We start from the raw sequence: 17859 nt of genomic DNA, 5'->3' as shown, positions 1-17859 counted from the left end.
GAGCTCAGTGAATGTTAACAGCTTTTTAAAAAATTATATTCATTGTAATTATTGTTATAAAATTTATTATTATTACTAAGCCCAATAAGCACCAAGCACAATAACTGACATGTAATAATAGTTTCCCTACCCCGCAATCCAAGTCACTCTTGACTATTTACAGAAAAAAATTTAAAGGACAGATTCATAAATATTTTGCAATTAGAATATAAAATATACATTAACTAGTTTAAAGTTTTGTATAGTTATTTGATCTGGTATACAATTAACACTTTATTAAAATGGATAATTAAGAGTTCACTATACTCTAAAACCTCACTAGGTTGGACTAATTGGCAGAAATACTAGCTTAATTTGAGGTTTTTTGTTTTTTGGGTTTTTTTAGTATGTTATAATCGAGTAACTCTAGTTACTATTGTTAGTCCTTCACTGTTATTTACTTGTTCCAGCTAACTTTGGCTTTCAGTTTCTATAAAATATTTACAAATACCTGCTTCAAGATATAATTAATAGTTTTCGTAGCTGCATTTATTTACTTAGCAGCAACAAACTCATTATTTTTGTTTTCTTAATTGAGTAAATAGAGATGCTGTACTTTTACGATTAGTTTATAACAAAATGTTTCTTCACAGTGCATAGTTAAAATTGTAAATCATGGTTAAGTAATGATAAACTCTGATTTTCAAAAGTACAGGTGAATGAGGTTCTATTTTTCTTTTTTTGGAGGGACGGGAACGTGCTTTTCATGGGTATTGATGTTGCTTCCATGAAATTTATAATAATAACATATTTTGCTTAACTTGCATTTAAAATGTTTTGTGTTTAAGATCTCATTCAAATCCATAGCATTTTGGCTCTTCGGAAATTAGCCTAGGCATTTTGTATATTTTACTCCTTTTTGATGTTTAGTCATCCCTTGCTGTTCTTAAGGTTGACTTTCGTTCTGTCGACGAAAATAATCCATATCCAATCTATAAATGAAAATTTGGGTGAGTTTATTCTGAGCTTAAATCTGAGGATTATAACCCGGGAGAGTCTTTCCACAAAGGAACAGAGCACTCCAAAGAAGTCGGGGTATAAGGGTGGTTATATACCCTCAAAGAGGATGTTTCACATAGGATTGAAATGTCCCTTTTACAATAGTCGCGAGACTGCTCTGTAGGCACAGCGATTGATGGAAATAGCAGGTATGTCTTCTGTCTCTGTGAACACAGCAGGGTGGCAGTCTGTTGTCTCCAGCTGGGTGGTCACAGGTGAGCTGGGAGGTGAGTGCAGCAATCAGTTCCTAGCCTAAAGAAAAATGCTAACGTCGGGGGGAAGTTGCATCTTTATCTCAAGGGCCTTTGTTCTGGCCAAAGGAAATGTCTAAGCAGATATGCAATGCGTGCTCAATAGCCAGTCAGGCCCTTTTGGAGGAAAAAAAAAAAAGTCAGGCCGAATTAGGTTTATACCAAATGGCTTCCTCATATACTCCAATATATCCTATTGCTTGCCATTTTTATTTGTCAGTTCTCAATAGCCCGTTTGTACCTAATTGTGTCCTCTTAATATGTTATCTTTCCTCTGGTTTTTACCTAAATGTGTTGATTCTACTTCCTTTCACACACAATTATACTATTTCAGAAAGAATTAGTAGCTTTTCCTTGCTGTATTTGCAGACTGCCTCATAATCGCACCTTTCCCATCCTCTTCCCCCCCCACTCCTTCCTCCCCTCCCCATCCTGTCCTTAGAAATCACAATGGTTCACATTTTAGTGGAAAGTTTTAGATCAATTATCTTTATCTTTTCCTTTAATCATGATAATTTTGTGTAAATTTCAGGATTAGAATGGTTGAACACAGAAGAACCTATTTCTGTCTATAAGGATCTGTCTGGAAAAGTGGTCGTCTTTGATTTCTTCTCCTACTGCTGCATAAACTGTATTCACCTGTTGCCTGATCTTCATGCATTGGAACACACATACTCTGATAAAGGTATCTGCCCCTTAATTGGTTGCTAACACACTGTCCTGGCATAGGCACTGGAAGAGTCGCTGACTCATTCTGACTCATTTGTTCATAGGAGAATGACCATTTGGCACAACTTAATGATTCTAAAAGTAATTTCTAATCTATGAATTAAGGACTCCATGTGCCTTTTCGTGAAGAGTTAAGCTTAGTGATAGTGGTTTGCCTTCCTAAAGAACCAGCATTTAGCATATGGTTTTTCCTCTAGGATAAGGACATAATTTACTATTTTCATGATCAAGTATTTTTAAAAGGTCATTTTGTGTATCCAGCCTTACCTAAATGTGTTCTGTGAAAAAATGAAACATGTGTCTCTAATTCTATACTCTTCTCAATGTGATTTAAGGTTTAAAATTCTTGTTAGGAAGTGTGATTAGGCTTCCTTTAATTTCAGATGACGTGAACTACAATGCAATGCAAAATGTTATAGCAGATACGTTTTCTTTCACTCTGCTTTATTAAAAAATGATTTATATTGGGGCCAGCCTGGTGGCATAGTGGTTAAGTTCACGCACTCTGCTTCAGGGGTTTGGGGATTTGGATCCTGGGTGCAGACCTACACACTACTCATCAAGCTGTGCTGTGGTGGCGTCCCACATACAAAATAAAGGAAGATTGGCACAGCTGTTAGCTCAGGGCCAGTCTTCCTCAAGCCAAAAGAGGAAGATTGGCAACAGATGTTAACTCAGGGACAGTCTTCCTCATACACACACACACACACACACACGCACACACAAAAGATTTCTAAAGGTTAGTGTTTAGAAAATCCAGGAAATCCTTCTTTATGACATTACAAATTCTGAAGTTGTGAGAGATTATACTTAGTATTTGCTTTAGAAGTTTGAATTTTTTTCAGATCTTTTTTCTAAAGAGAGGATGGGGGTAAATGAAGCTAATTAAAGGTTCCACTTAATTAAGTTTAAATTACTTGAAGCTCTGCTGTTGGAGTGGATGAAAAGGAGAGAGGGGCACTGATCTTATGAGAGTGAAGATGAGAATAGAGTATACGTGTACAGTCATGCGTTGCTTAACAGCAGGGATATATTCTGAGAAATGCATCATTAGGCGATTTCATCGTTGTGCAAACATCATAGAGTGCACTTACACAAACCTAGATGGTACAGTCTGCTACACACCTAGGCTGTGTGGTACTAATCTTATGGGACCACCTTCACGTATGCAGTCTCTGGTGGGCTGAAACATTGCTATATGGCGCAGGACTGTGCAAAAATGAAGGATATCTTAATGCTTAGTATAAAAAAGGAGTGATAGGTAAAATCTTCTGTGCAAGTGAAAGTTCAGATGCTTTTAAATTGTAATAGATTGTATCTTGAAATTGTCAGTGAGACTTATCAAGACCTCAAATATTCCCAAGTAGCTAAATCATCTGTATTGATGTAAGAAATGCGAGTATCTCATTATCTTCTAGGTTTTGGATGCCTGTGGGTCTTGTTCAAGCCCATGTAAATAAAGGCATTTATGGAACATGTGTTATGTGCAGGGTGCTCTGCTGAGGAATCATGTAACAGAGTTGAATAAAAAGCATTCTGGAACCTGAGGAAAGGAGTAACTCTCTTTGCCCAGAAGCATTGGAAAATATTTCTCAGAGAAGGAGACAATTAAGCTGCATTTGAAAAATGAGCAGGAATGCAGCTGAAAATGAAAATGGGGCTGGGGGGGGGTGGCACTCCTGGCTGAGGAAGCAACAGGTAAACAAGCAGGGAACCATGGAAGAGTGGGTTTCTTGGGAGAAGTGAAAGGTGTGGTGAGACTGTGGGAGCTCCTGGGGAAGGTGAAGGAGAGGAAGGTAGCTTAGGTTCTGAGCACGTTGCAAAGGGCTTTGTATAACAGTCTCAATCATTTAGGCGTCTTCTATTGACAATACAGAGATGTTTAAGGTTGTTTTTGATGTGTTTGTTGAACAGAAGGATGACATAATAAAATTTGCGTTTTAGAAAGGCACTACAGACTGGGTTAAGAATCCCAAAGTTAACTATTTCCTTACTTAAGATCACCCCTAGAAGACTATTTGGTCAACTTAACTGCTTAACCCTATACCTGAAGCAAATTCAGTGACTTCTTAGAATGGATCCTTATAATCTCTTTATTAGTTTACTGGAAACATCATTTTTATAGCACATTGTGACAAAAAATAAAAATTATTTTTGTATACAAATACAATTCTGAAAAGTAAAATGCTTTGTAAGTGGTGTCAACATTTTAATGTCAAAGAAACATTACTTCAGTAATATGCTACTCTATGAAAATACTAGTAACTTAGAAATAAAAGGTTTTTGTATTGCTTAGAAGATAAGTTCAGTTCACATTCACAAAAGGCATGCTCAGATTATCACATGAAAGTTCAATAAGCTGTCACTAAATGCATTTGCTTTCTTGCAGCTAAGCATCTTGTCTCATTATCTGATATGTTTCTGAACATATTTGCAGCAATGCTATGTATGTTCTTGAAGTGACATTCAGCAGCATGGGTTAAATTTCATGTAATACTCAGTTCATTTTATCAGTAAGCCAGACATGCGCAGCTGAGTGAGGAAGTGCTTTTTACTTCAGAAACACTCTGAAAGAGGCCCATTTTAATACCCAGTCTCGTTCCTCTTGAAAACAGACTCTAAAATCAGCTTTTGGTGACCAGTATCACTTTCACAATAGCTAAGACAAATTACAAATGCCAGAGAGTCAAAAGCAAAAAGTAAAAAGATACTTCACAGAATGAATGCTTCTGATCTTCAAACATTTGTTAAGAATGTAGCTGTTCCATAAGGTTGTTATTAATTCATAATAATTTAGCGTATGTTTATAGTAAACTGACAGGTACCTTTGTGGGGTTTTTTCCTTTTCTACTTGAGGGTTTCTAAATATTCTTACGTGTTTATGCTGGATACATTAATGTTATATTATTATATAATACCCAAATTTAGCACAGTGGCCGTTAGCTAAAGAAAAGCACGCTTGTTTTAATAGAAAACATCTATTAGGAAAACTTGGCATATTTTAAACTGTGATTGCAAGGTGTATGTTAATGTATAAATAAATCAGACTTTTAAAAACCTAAATGCCATAATGCTACTGAATAAATGCTAGTATTCTCTCTGTTTGCACTTTTTCTATTTTATACTTTATTAAAAATTAGAAGAATATCCTTCTAACTTCATAGTGGGACCTTTAAATGAGTCAGTATATAATTTCACTCTGTGTCAGGTTCCCACCCCCCTCCCCACTCCCCCAACCCCCTAGCTTTGCTTTGGTAATTCTTTCAGAGGACTCATAGGATTCAACATGTAGTTGTTTGTACTTATGGCTGTAGTTTCTTACAGCAAAAGGATACAAAGCGGAATCAACAAAGGGAAAAGACTCATGGGGCTAAGTCAAGGGGAGACCAGGCATAAGCTTCCAGAGTCCTCTCTCAGTGGAGTCACAAAAGACGGGCTGAATCCCCCCAGCAAGGAGTTGTAAAAAACACATTTGAGATGTTGCCAACCAGGGAAGCTAGTTAGAGACTCAGTCCCCAAGGTTTTTATTAGGGGCTTGCCACACAGGCAGCTTCTATCCGTTGTCGTGTACCAAAATTTCAGACTCCCAAAAGTAAAGCAGGTGTGCAGCAGAAACCAGCTAATTTGTATAAACAGTTTAGGCACCGTGAGCCACTCTTGCCAGTTCTGGGAATGGTGGGAACCTCCCAAAATCCAGGCCGGCGCCGGCCTTGTGAGCAGGCCTTTGAAAGCATAGCAGTCAGGCCTGCTATGTTAACTCTTTTATGCACACACTTTATATTTTCTTTGTTCAGCAGTCCACATATTTATTATTCTCTGTTCTTAAATAGTTAAAATGTGATGAAAATATTTACCAATTTATGGCAAACTTTCCGGGTGTTTAATGTGGACAATTTTTAAAAGTAAAAAATTTTCAAATTTGTTTCTGACCTCTGCTTCAATTTAGTGTTCATGATTCTGATGCTTTCATTTCACATTTCCGTTACTCTCAGTATGAAACCTAAAATCCTGCCTCTCCACACCCTTCTTTTCCATACCTTTGTCTGCTTCCCTCAGGGTGCTCTAGCCCCCCTCGCCTGCCTTCAGTTCCTCAGTAGTGTTGTTCCCCTTTAAAGGCCGGAGTTCCTTCTGCCTGGGATGATCCTTCTCATCGTTTCTCGCTTGCAAAGTCATGCTTGTCTTTTAGATCTCAAAATGTCTCAGTTTACAGTTTTTGTGACATCTGAAACTCCTCAAATATTTTCAGGCTGCATTTAACTAGGTTATTATAGTGCCTGTGATTAAACTCTACCTTCTGCTGTATCCTATATTATATATATAAAAATGTTGTGTATATTACTATACACAATTGTGATCTAGTACAGTTGAATCTACATATTTATGCCTCTGAAAAATAAGACCTTTGAAGCTTTTAAAATGATTTCATAAAGTCATTTTATTACTACTGTTTCAGAAGTAGTTATTCTTTTTATATGGTGTCTTCTTCCTTCAGTCCCTCCCTTCTTGCTCTGTCTCCTCCTTCCTTCTCCCTCTCTCTTCCTTTTCTTCCTTCCATTTTTAATTTTAAATGGAGTAGTTTTGATCCTTGTGTAGGCAAAAGATTCATAAAGGGAAGAATCTTTTACACTCTGCTTTTTATTGTGTACAATTAATAGAAAAAGCAAAATATTTTAAGAAAAATCTCTGTATACTTAAAGGTTCTTGACACTGAGAAAATAGGAGGCATCATTTTTGGCGGTTGTCTTTGTATGGACGTCAATATAGATATTCTGTTTTAGACAGTATGATATGGTTTATATATCATACAAATATGTAAGTTCTTCAGTATTTGTGTCCTATCTATTCAGTCTTTTATTTCCTGCTATCTACTAGATACTGTACTGGTGAATAATAAAACATGCATGGTCCCTGAATAATTAATAGGAATTACAGTCTAATGGGGGAAAACTTATAATCAAATAATCACACAAATATTTTTATAATTTCTGATTAGTCCTAAGAAGGAAAATTACAGGGTGCTATGTGCTGTGAAAATAAATAATGGGGTTTACCCTCATCTGGAGGAATTAAAGAAAGCTTTCTTAAGAGTGAAAATTGAGCTTGAGATCTGAAAGACAAGTATGGCTTTACTAGGTGAGAAAGGATGAGAACATTCTAGGTCAAGGGAACTGTCAAGGCCTTAAAGCAAGAGGAATAATGAAACTCTTGAGGAACTGAAGGAATTCCAGGTTGCTGCAACACCCTCAGCGAGGGGAAGAAGGATGTGGAGAACATGCTGTGAGGTGAGATTTGGCTGTTATACAAAGAACAGGGGATTTCTGCAAGAGGGTGACATGATCAGATTTGTGTTTTTTAAAAGATCAGTCCAACTCTAGGGTGGCAACTAATTAGTAGAGAAGAAGGATGTAAGATCTGTGACAAGGCTATTACTGTGTTCCCTGTGAAACATGATAGTAATAGCTTGAAACTAGTTATAGATGATAAGATCAACAGGACTTGGTCATGGATTAAATATGAGTGATGAGAGAGGGCTTGTTGGTTGTTAGAGAAATATCCTAGGTAGGTTTCTGGCCCTTATAATCAGACAGGTGATAGTGCCATTCACTCAGAGGAAACACTGTAGAAAGGACAAAGTTGGAGGGGAAGGTCATGAGTTTAGTTTGAAGTATCTTTGAGACTTACACTTCGTTCTCCATATGACTTCCATTGCTCTTAAGGATAAAGATCTAAATCCTTAGTGTACTTAGAAAGCTGACCCTATCTGTGTATCTCATTTTGTCCCCTGCCCCGCTTTGTTCTCTGGGCTTTGTCACTTACCTTCTTCAGTCTCTCTCTCTTTCATGCACCCTCTTTTGCATGCATTGTTTTCTCTCCCTGGAATCTCCTTCATTGCTCTCTTCACCTAGTTAATACTTTCTCATCATTCAGATCTCACCTCATTTATCACTTCTTCAAGGAAGTGTTGGGGTATATTGATCAGAAGGAAAATAAATATTTTTTGATGTAATATGATATATATTGTGTGTATGTATAATACATATATAAAATATACATGGACTTGGTTCATGGATACTTATTTAATTCATTGGCTTATAAATCATCACTGTCATTATTTCTTTTGATGTTTGCACCGTTCCTATTTGACTAATGGGATCCCTTTCAGGCTATCACTTGTGGCCTTTTGACGTGTCCTTTTCATTCTTTGAGCACTTCCTTACTTGTCACAACAAAATAGTTCCAGGTTCATCTTGTGCTTTCCCAGCACCATCCCTGAATTGGCCATTTCTCCAGGGAGTTCTGATTCCTTTGAGTGTTGGGAATGGTTTTGAGAAACCACATCTGGGCACTAGATGTGCTCATTGTTTCTGGGGTGTCTTTGCTTCTAGTCCCTCTCAACTAATTCAAAAATTACTTAGACTAGTCCCTCTCACCTCCCCCCAATGAAGTTATGTTATTCATTTGAAGTATAGCTAGGTTCATTTTTGTTTGTATTTTTATCCCTCCCATTTTTGTTGATTTTATTTGTTTTTGAGTATGTAAAATTTTAATGTGGTCCTGAAAGTCAGAACTATACAGAAAGTATGGTTCCATCCACCCATCTCTTCCACCTGTTCCTACCTTCCATTCTTTTAATTGTTTTATTTCCTCCTCTTCTTGTTTTCTTTTTTCCAAAAAATGTGGCATACTATAGGCATTTTTGTGCACTTTGCTTTTTTCCCCTAAAAAATTTGTCCTGGCATTCACCCCATATCAATTCATAGAGAACTTCCTGATTATTTTTAATAGCTGCGTGGTACTCCTTGTGTGTGTGTGTACCATAATTTATTGAGCCACTCTCCTATCTTATATATTGGCCTTTAGGTTGTTTCCAATATTTAGCAGTTACAAACAATGAATAATCTCGTGGATCTATTTTTGTATTGCTGGTAGTATATCTTAAGGATAAATTCCCAGAAGTGGGATTGCTGGGTCAAAGTTAAATGCCTATGTTGTTTGTTAGATGTTGCCAAATTTTGCACCAGGAGGGTTGTACTAGTTTACGTTCCTACTAGTGGTATGTGAGTGTACCTCTTTCACTGCTGATCCAGTAAAATATGTTGACTTAATTTTTACTGATCTATGAGGTGAGCACTGGTAACTTAGTGTAGTAATAAATTGCATTTTAGAATGGGATTGAATGTCTTTTCATATGTTTATGGCTGTGAGGTTTTGTCTACCATTATCTCCTCCAACTGATTGTTGTATAGGTGTATAAAGGCTATTGATTTCCATGTGTTAATTTTATATTGTTACTTCTTGAATCTCTTATTATTTGGTTTAGTTTTATAATTGATTCTGTGAGGTTTCCCTAATACACTATCATCTGCAAAGAAATTTTCTAATTCTTATGTCTGTGACTGATTTCTCTTGTCTAATTTTGTTGGTAAATACCCCCTCCCAATCCATTGTTAAATAGTAGTAGAGACAGTGGGCATCTTTGCCTCATTCCTTATCTTATTGGAAATTCTTCTAGTTTTATCCATTAAGTAAGAGGCTGGTCTTAGGACTCAGTTATATTTATTTAATTAACAGTATCAAAGGACAAAGTTTACTTTAAGTAAATTTTAGCTCGGTAAACCGGATGGTAAAAACGAGAATCTATCTCTGCTACTTCCTAGTTTGGAGAAGAATGGTAGCCACCTGATTTTGAGTCTCCCACTTGTCTTCTCTTTCCTGCCAAATATAAAAACAACAGGGAGAGTAAACAAAACCACACTTGATCCTGCATTCAGCAATACTAGGAGATAGAGAACATCATGGCCTTCGAATTACCTGTAAGTTGAGAAATAAACTGAATGCTGTTAAAGGTACTGCTGCCTCAAGCCCACAGGTGCTGAGAAGAGGAACGGGGAGGTGTAAGAGACTCCATGAAAAAAACTAGAGTGGTTCAGAGGACTTGCAGAGCACAAACCGAGTAACCTCCTTACCTACAGAAAGAGAAAGCCCAACACTAAGTGTAAAATACTGAACACTGGTTTCCTAGCACCAGCTCTTGAAAGAGTGCGGGACTAGAAACGGAAACCTCAGAGAAGCATTGCTTCTGGGAAGGAATCGGAGATATAGAGGTGTGGTTTCCCTTGGAGAGAGTCTACTGAAGGGAAAGAACAAAATAAGAGGGAAAAGTTAGGGATCCTGCAGAAACAAAAGAAAAAATACACATCAACCCCTCCTTCCAACAATGCTATCCAAAATGAAACTGCCCAGAAAGAGGGAACTATCAGAAGAGGTCGCTCAAACTAGTAGCCCTGTCCACAAAATGAAAAGGAATATTAGAAAGCAGATCATATCTGTATGAAACTGTAAAAAGCATTCCCAGTTGAAATGCTGATGAAAATTCTCAATCACAATGTTGACAAAAACAGTAACGATTCTCCATATGGAATTACATATCCTCAGACAGCCATTAGGAATAGTGAAAATCAGTTTGAATCAGAAATTCAAAAACTAAGAACAGAAATGGACACAAAAAAGGAAGAAATAAGTGTTGACTGAACTCAGAAAAGATATAGAAGAGAAAGGTCAGAATTAGCAATGAAGGCTAAATTACAAAGTACCCAAGGGACAATAAGTTCATATAAAAATGTAATAAGGAGCATTGAAGTAAAGCAGGGGAAGAAAAACAAACAGAAAATGAAAATAAGCTAAAGAAAGAAGTAAAAAGAGTTAGAAAATGACTGAATTGGAAGACATGCAGAAGTCCAACATAAGACTACTTGGAGACTCTGAAGAAGAAAATCAAAACAATTGACTAGAATATCTAAAATTAGAATCCAAGAAAATATTCTAGAAATAAAAGAAACCTCACATCTTTGTTTTGAAAGGGCCTACCAGATACCAGGGAAAACAGCCAGAACAGCCCAAGGAGTATGGTAGTCAAGCTAGTACACTTTCAAGATGTTGAAAAAAAATCCTCAGGGCCTCCAGGAGAAAAGATGACTTTCAGAAGCATGTAAATTAGACTGGACAGACTTTTCGCAAATCCCAAAAAAAGCAAGAGCAACATTTTCAGGAATCTGAAGTGGAGAGAGTACAAATCAAGGCTAGTGTATCCAACCAGCTGTCTGTCAAGAATCAGTAAGGGTTATAGAAAAACAGTTTTGAATGTCCAAGAACTCGGAGAATACTGTGCACATCTGAATCTACTTTCCGGTGACTCTACTTGAGGGAGAGCTGCTTGTAACCAGGGGTGACTAAGGAACCGGCCAAATGGAAGGATGAAGATTTCATACAGGTCTTTGTAGAGCTAAGACCAAAACGAGGATGTGGAGTTTTGGTTGTAAGTCAGGGTTTGATTAGAGAAGCAGAACCACTAAGAGTAATGAGAAATAATAAAGGGTTTATGATAGGCACTTGGCATTATGTAATTGTGGGAGCTGATTAACTAGTGTACATGTGAATGTTGCTTCTATGTCTAGTACCTCAACTTGGAGTCAGCTGGTCAGGCAGCTGAAAAGGAAAGATGGCTGTGAAGTAGGGGAGAGCAAGGATGGACTACAGCCTGCAGACATGAGCTGGAACCCACGTAAATTTCCAACATAAGTAATGAGGGGACCAGCGGAGGAAGTTGGTGTCCTTTGTCTTGGAGCTAACCACTCACCTGGCCCAGGAGTTGAAGAAGCTGAGGGAGGAGATCTGGCAGGAGCTGGTGCATCTGTGGGGCCCAGTTGGCTATCCCACGGCCAGCAGCATGAGCCAGCAGATAAGCTATGAAGTATGTGAACTGTGCAGTAATGCCTGGTGCCCTGTACCAGTCTTCCAAGCAAAACAGAATGTGGCTGCTGCTTTCTTGTACACCTTCCACTTCTCTCTCAAAATATCTCTTGTGGTCCAAGATACCCCAGCACTAGGGAGGGAATAGAATACTGGAAAACAATTCCAACTTAGCTGAATTGACAAGATACAAATCCATCACCCATGGGTAGAAGAATAGTATAAAATTATATATTCTGACAAAAGTAGAAAGAATGCAACTAAAGGAAGATGGAAAGAAAAGGGAGAGAGCAAGGAGAAGTACAAGACTATTGATGATTGTATAGACCTAGGTGGGAGTTAAAGGATCCCATTTAAGAATGATAGACTAGATAGTAAAAGGTTATGAAAAATGGGGATTAATACTTTCATAATAGTATAAAACGTATTAATACAAGGATTACCGCTGGAACAAAAATACAAACCTTTCTAAAACCCAAAAGAAATTTTTAAAAAAGGAAAAGGGACACACCAAATAAAGAAGCACAATCAGTCTAATGTAGCCAGTAAGTACAATATAGGATAATATGAGAGAATTGAGATTAGATATACCAGTTGCATTAATAAATGTGAATAAGGTTTACTCTCCTATTGAAAGAAAATATCTATCAATTCCTATTTTCTTTATTGGGAATGGATGTTGAATTTTGTTTTTCTATTTTGTATCGATTAATTCCTGGTTTTATCTTTATTTCCTTCCTTGTGCTTTCTCTTGATTTATTTTGTTCTTTTCCTAGATTTTTTTAGTGGGAATTTATTCATCTGTTTTAATTTGTATTGATATAAATGTTTAAGGCTATGAATTGAAGGCTATGAATTTTCTTCTGTCAATACATTAAATATATCCAATTGTGATATATAGTAGTATTTTTTAGAAGTTCTGTAATTTTGACTTTTGTTTCACTTATCACTCAAGTTGATAGAGGGTTTTAAAATTTCTAAATGGAAGGTTGTGAGACAATAGAAAATATATATATTATTCTCTGCCCTGGGTTCCTGGCACAGACCCCCTAAAACCCTTATAATTTCCTAAGTGGTAAGGGCACTAGGAGTGTCTTTTGTTCTAATATTTGGTCTTTGCCCCTAATTCCTGACAGCGTTCCAAAATCTCCTGGAATTTCCTGGGTGATGGCAGTGTCTTTTGTTCTGAGATGACCCTTGGTGAGCTCCTGGATGGGGGCGCTGGTCACCAGAAAGACCAAGCCATGATTAGAAGCTTGGAATTTTCAGCCTTATTCCCCGTTCTCCAGAGAGGGGAGAGGGGTGGGAATGGAGTTAATAATTAGTCATGCCTATGTGATGAAGACTCCATAAAAAGCCCAGAGCGCTGACGTTCAGAGAGCTTCCGAGCTGGTGCATGCGTGGAGGGGCTGGGAGAAGGCACGGAAGCTCGGCGCCCCTCCTTCCCACCTACCTGGCCACCTTGTCTCTTCCGTCTGCATGTTCATAATAAACTGTGAACCTGTGTTTCCCTGAGTTCTGTGAGCCCTTCTAGCAGATAATTGAATCCAAGGGAAGGGTCATGGGAACCTCTGATCTGTAGCCAAGTGGGACAGAAGCTGTGGGTAAGCTGGGGACCTGCTGCTTGTGGTTAGTGCGTGAGGCGGCGGGGCAGGTTCGTGGGACTGAGCCCTTCACCTCTGGGTCTGTGCTAACTCCAGTTAGCGTCAGGGTTGAATTGTACCATACGAGGCTGGTGTCATAGATAGTGGCTTAGTGTGGAGAAAAAACCCACACATCTCGTGTCAGAAGTATTGTGAGTGTGGTGGTCGTGTGAGAGTAAAGGAGAAACACACAGGAACAGTGTAAGTTTTCCCTAAACAAAAGGTATTTTTCGTTGCCAGTTTCTGGTTTTATTGTATTGAGGTTAGAGTGTAATCTTTATAATGCTTTCTTTGTGGTCCATGTTTATAAGTGTTCCATGTACACTTGAGAGGAAGGAGACTCTTTATTATCAGAGTATAGTTTGATATGTGTCGATAAGATCAACTTCATTTTACATTAATTAGGCCTTCTGTATCTTGTTATCTGTCTGCTGGGTCTGGCTCGTACTCAGAGTGGTGTGTGTCTGCTTTATTAAGCTGCTTCCTTTATTACTTGGTACGTGGATATTTGTATCTTTGTCGTGAATGTTTTGAATGTTTTTGCATTAAGATGTTTCTTCCTTTGTCATATTTAATGCTTCAGGGCTTGAAATCTACCTTCTCATCAGGATCACAACCCTTGAATAGGATTGCCTTCATTTCTGTGGTTCACCTTTGTCCATCCCTTTATTTTTAGCTCTTTTGATTCACTTTGTTTTAGATGTTTCTCTAATATATAGAATGTATCCCTATCTTTTTCTTCTAATAGATGAGTTAAGCCCGTTAACATTTATTTATGGTTATTATGTATTAATATTGTGTTATTATGTGTATTAGGTTTTATTTGTGTTTCTCAACATGATGTGCTTTCTTTGCTGTTGTATTTTACTAATTTCTTTTCATATTTAGATAAGGTTATATTTTTCTTTTATTGGTTATCGTTGTACTTATAAACAAAAAAATAATGAGGGAACATATTTTGAGCTTTTACAGTATACTAGGTACTATGCTAAATGCCTTATATACATTATCTCTTTTAATCCTTAAAACTGACATATGAGGCAGTTATTATTATTTTCCCCATTTTACAAATAAGAAAACTGATGCACAGAGAGGGTAAGTAACTTGCCCAAGGTAACTCAGCAAGTGGTACAGCCAGAACTTGAATACAGGGAGTCTGAGTCCAGAGCCCTTGCTGTTTTTTTGAGGAACTCTATTGTGGCGTAATTGGCATACAGTAAACTGCACGTTTCAAGTGCATAGTCCTTCCCACTCCGCGGCCCGCCCTTCCCCCAGTCCTCAAGCAGCCGCCAGTCACTGTCTTTTCTGTAGCTGCTTTCAGGATGTGTGTGGGGCTTTTTGGTTTTATCTTTGGTTTTCAGCAGTTTATGATGTGTCTAGCTAGACATGGTTTTCTTTTAATTTATCCTATTTGGAGTGTACTAACCTTCTTGAATTCTATAAATTTATACGTTTAACCAAATGTTGAAAGTTTTGACATTATTCAGATATTTTTTTCTGCCCTGATCTCTTTACCCTCTCCTTCTGGAATTCCAATTACACGTATATTAGATCTTTTGAAACTGTCCCTGTGATTCTGTCCGTTTTTATTTTTTCCAATCTTCTTTGTTAATGTTCTTCAGATTGGATAATTTCTGTTGAACTATCTTTAGGTTCATTGACACTTTTTTCTGACATCTCCTTTTTGCCATTGACCTTATGAGTGAATTTATTTCAAATATGGTATTTTTAAGTGCTAAAATTTTCATTTAGTTCTATTTTTGTTTCTGTTTCTGTTTATAGTTTCTACTTTTCTGTTTATATTTCCTATCTTTTTTACTTATTTCAAGGGTGTTTTTGTTTACCCTGTGGAGCATAGTTATCATAGCTGTTTTAAGTCTGTTCACTAATTCAAATATCTGCCTCGTTTTGGTGTTCGTATCTGTCAGTTGTTTTTCCTTTGTAATAGGTCACATTACCTTGTTCTTTGAGTGTTAGGCAATTTTGGATTGTATCCTGGACAGTGGAATGTTATGATATGTAGACTCTGAGTTTTATTATAGTCCTCTAGAGTATATTGAATAATAGGAGGATATTGATTGTTTTAGTAGGCATTCAACCCTTTCAGTTCAAACCCTAAGTTCTGTCTCGTCTTCCGTGTCTCTGTCTCTCCTTCCATCAACCCAGTAGTTCAATTCTCAGTTCTCCAAGCATTTGCTCTACTTTTTTGGGACTGTCTCCCACATGCGCAGGTTAGGAGTTAAGCGAAGACTTGCACGTGTTCCTACTCAAAATGAGGAATCGCCTCCTCCAGCTCTCGTCCCCTCAGGGTGTCCGCCACACTCTCCACTTTCCCTGGTTCCTTGGGCCAGAAAGGTAGTGGGGTTTCTACTGGAGTTTCAGCTGCCTGTGTTGCTCCAAAACAGGCCAATCCTCAGTGCAAAGCCGAGAAAGGGAAAGTAAAACTGGAGACACCTTCATGTGGTTTGCTTTTCCAAGTTTTGCCGCCACCCCAACAGTCTACCTGGTTTTGTTTGCTTTTCTCAGTCCTCAGGTGTGTGTGTGTGTGTGTGCATGCGTGTGTTTTGTTTCGGAGTTAATAGTTGTAGTGGAGGGATGGGCTGTCAGCGAATTACACCTTCCACTTTGCGTCGTTTTATTTCTTCTTTATGCTGGTTTATATAGTTTTTGATGGGTGTGTTGGGAGATTCTAATTTACAGAGCTGTTATTATCTCTGCTACTGTGGTGGTCAATATTGAGTTTTCTCTCTGAATCTAAGCCAAACACTTCTTACTTTTTTTTTTTTTTTACCTTCTTCTTGACATACCATATTGATTAAGTAAAGGAAATATGTTTTTAGTTTTTAGTTTTCAGCAGTTCTACTGTCTACAATGAGGTTTTTTCTAAGAACTATATAATAAGAATTTTAAATAAGTCAAAGACCTTATATTATGGAACATATTGCTTGTATTCATTCTGTTATCTGTATGTAGGTAGGTCATAAAAATTTAGGAGGCTAGTGAATTTCAAAGGGTTTTACACGAGGTGGAGAAAAACGTTACAAAATTTCAACATCTTCATAAGAAAATAGTGTTGTTGTTTTTTTCCTGAGGAAGATTCGCCCTGAGCTAACAGCTGTGCCAGTTTTCTCTTATTTTGTACGTGGGATGACGCCACAGCATGGCCACTGACGAGTGGTGTAGGTCTGTACCCAGGAAGCGTACCCGGGCCCCTGAGGCAGAGTGTACTCCACTTAACGACTAGGCCACAGGGCTGGCCCCAAGAGTGTATGTTTTAAAGCTGTGTCTAGATAAAGGCCGTAAAGAGTTTTAATTCTGGAATAGCCACATGATTTTGATCATCTGTGTTTTTATGTAGTAACTAAGATTGTCATGAGATTTAAATGTTAATTTCTTATACATGTGTTTTAAGTTGATACTAATTTAGTTCCACCTTTTTTCTTTTTTCTCTCTGGACTGTTTATATTTATTAATGACCCAAAACCTAATCCATGGATGGTGATATTCAAACTTTAATCCTTCATAATGTTTAACTTATAATGTTTTCCATTTAGATGGCCTTCTGATTGTTGGTGTTCACTCAGCTAAGTTTCCAAATGAAAAAGTCCTGGATAGCATTAAGAGTGCTGTTCTTCGATACAACATCACCCACCCTGTGGTTAATGATGCTGATGCCAGCCTTTGGCAAGAGCTGGAAGTTTCCTGCTGGCCAACTCTCGTCATACTGGGACCCCGTGGAAACATGTTGTTCTCTTTGATTGGAGAGGGACACAAAGATAAATTATTTTTATATACTTCAATAGCTTTAAAGTATTACAAAGACAGGGGACAGATCAAAGATAATAAAATTGGAATAAAACTCTATAAAGATTCTTTGCCGCCTTCACCATTGCTATTTCCTGGCAAAGTAACAGTAGACCGTGTTACTAATAGATTGGTGATAGCAGACACTGGACATCATAGAATTTTGGTTGTCTGGAAGAATGGACAAATTCAGTACAGCATTGGAGGTAAAGTTTGCTTCTAATTATGATGTAAAATGTCTTTTACAGTAAAAAAAAGTAGCTCAAGGTAATATATTAAAATTGAAATTTATAATTAAGAATGAATTATAGAAGGGCAATATACATTGACGTTTAACTTCATCATGAAATTATTTTGTTAATTCATATATGAGATCTGAATTAATCTCTTCTCACTCTCTCAAAAACCAAACAAGAATACTCAAAAAGCTCCATTCAGATCAAAAGGAGGAAATCTTTTAAGTTATAATTTTTTAATTTATTTGTATATCCCTTCTTGTTTTTTAAAAAAAACTACCACACTTATTGTATCTTATGAAATTATTGTATGCATTTTGGATTTCAGGCTTAAATGGAGTATTTCACTTTCCATCAGAATATACCCATATCTTTTTGAAGATCAGGACAGTACCCTAGGAACTTGAG

The 17859-nt window shown here is 37.4% G+C and overlaps 1 protein-coding gene across 1 annotated transcript in view; it reads left to right on the top strand.

Annotated features, from left to right (window-relative positions):
* Positions 1–17859, top strand: part of NHLRC2 (NHL repeat containing 2) — a 54868-nt gene that overhangs the window by 1827 nt on the left and 35182 nt on the right. The window contains exons 2-3 of the mRNA XM_014867815.3: positions 1822–1974; positions 16966–17421. Coding sequence (XP_014723301.3) covers positions 1822–1974; positions 16966–17421 — 609 coding nt within the window. The remainder of the gene's footprint in view (positions 1–1821; positions 1975–16965; positions 17422–17859) is intronic.

This window comes from Equus asinus, chromosome 2 (genome assembly GCF_041296235.1).
Source record: "Equus asinus isolate D_3611 breed Donkey chromosome 2, EquAss-T2T_v2, whole genome shotgun sequence".
NCBI lineage: Eukaryota > Metazoa > Chordata > Mammalia > Perissodactyla > Equidae > Equus > Equus asinus.
This window is presented reverse-complemented; position numbering and strand designations above follow the sequence as displayed.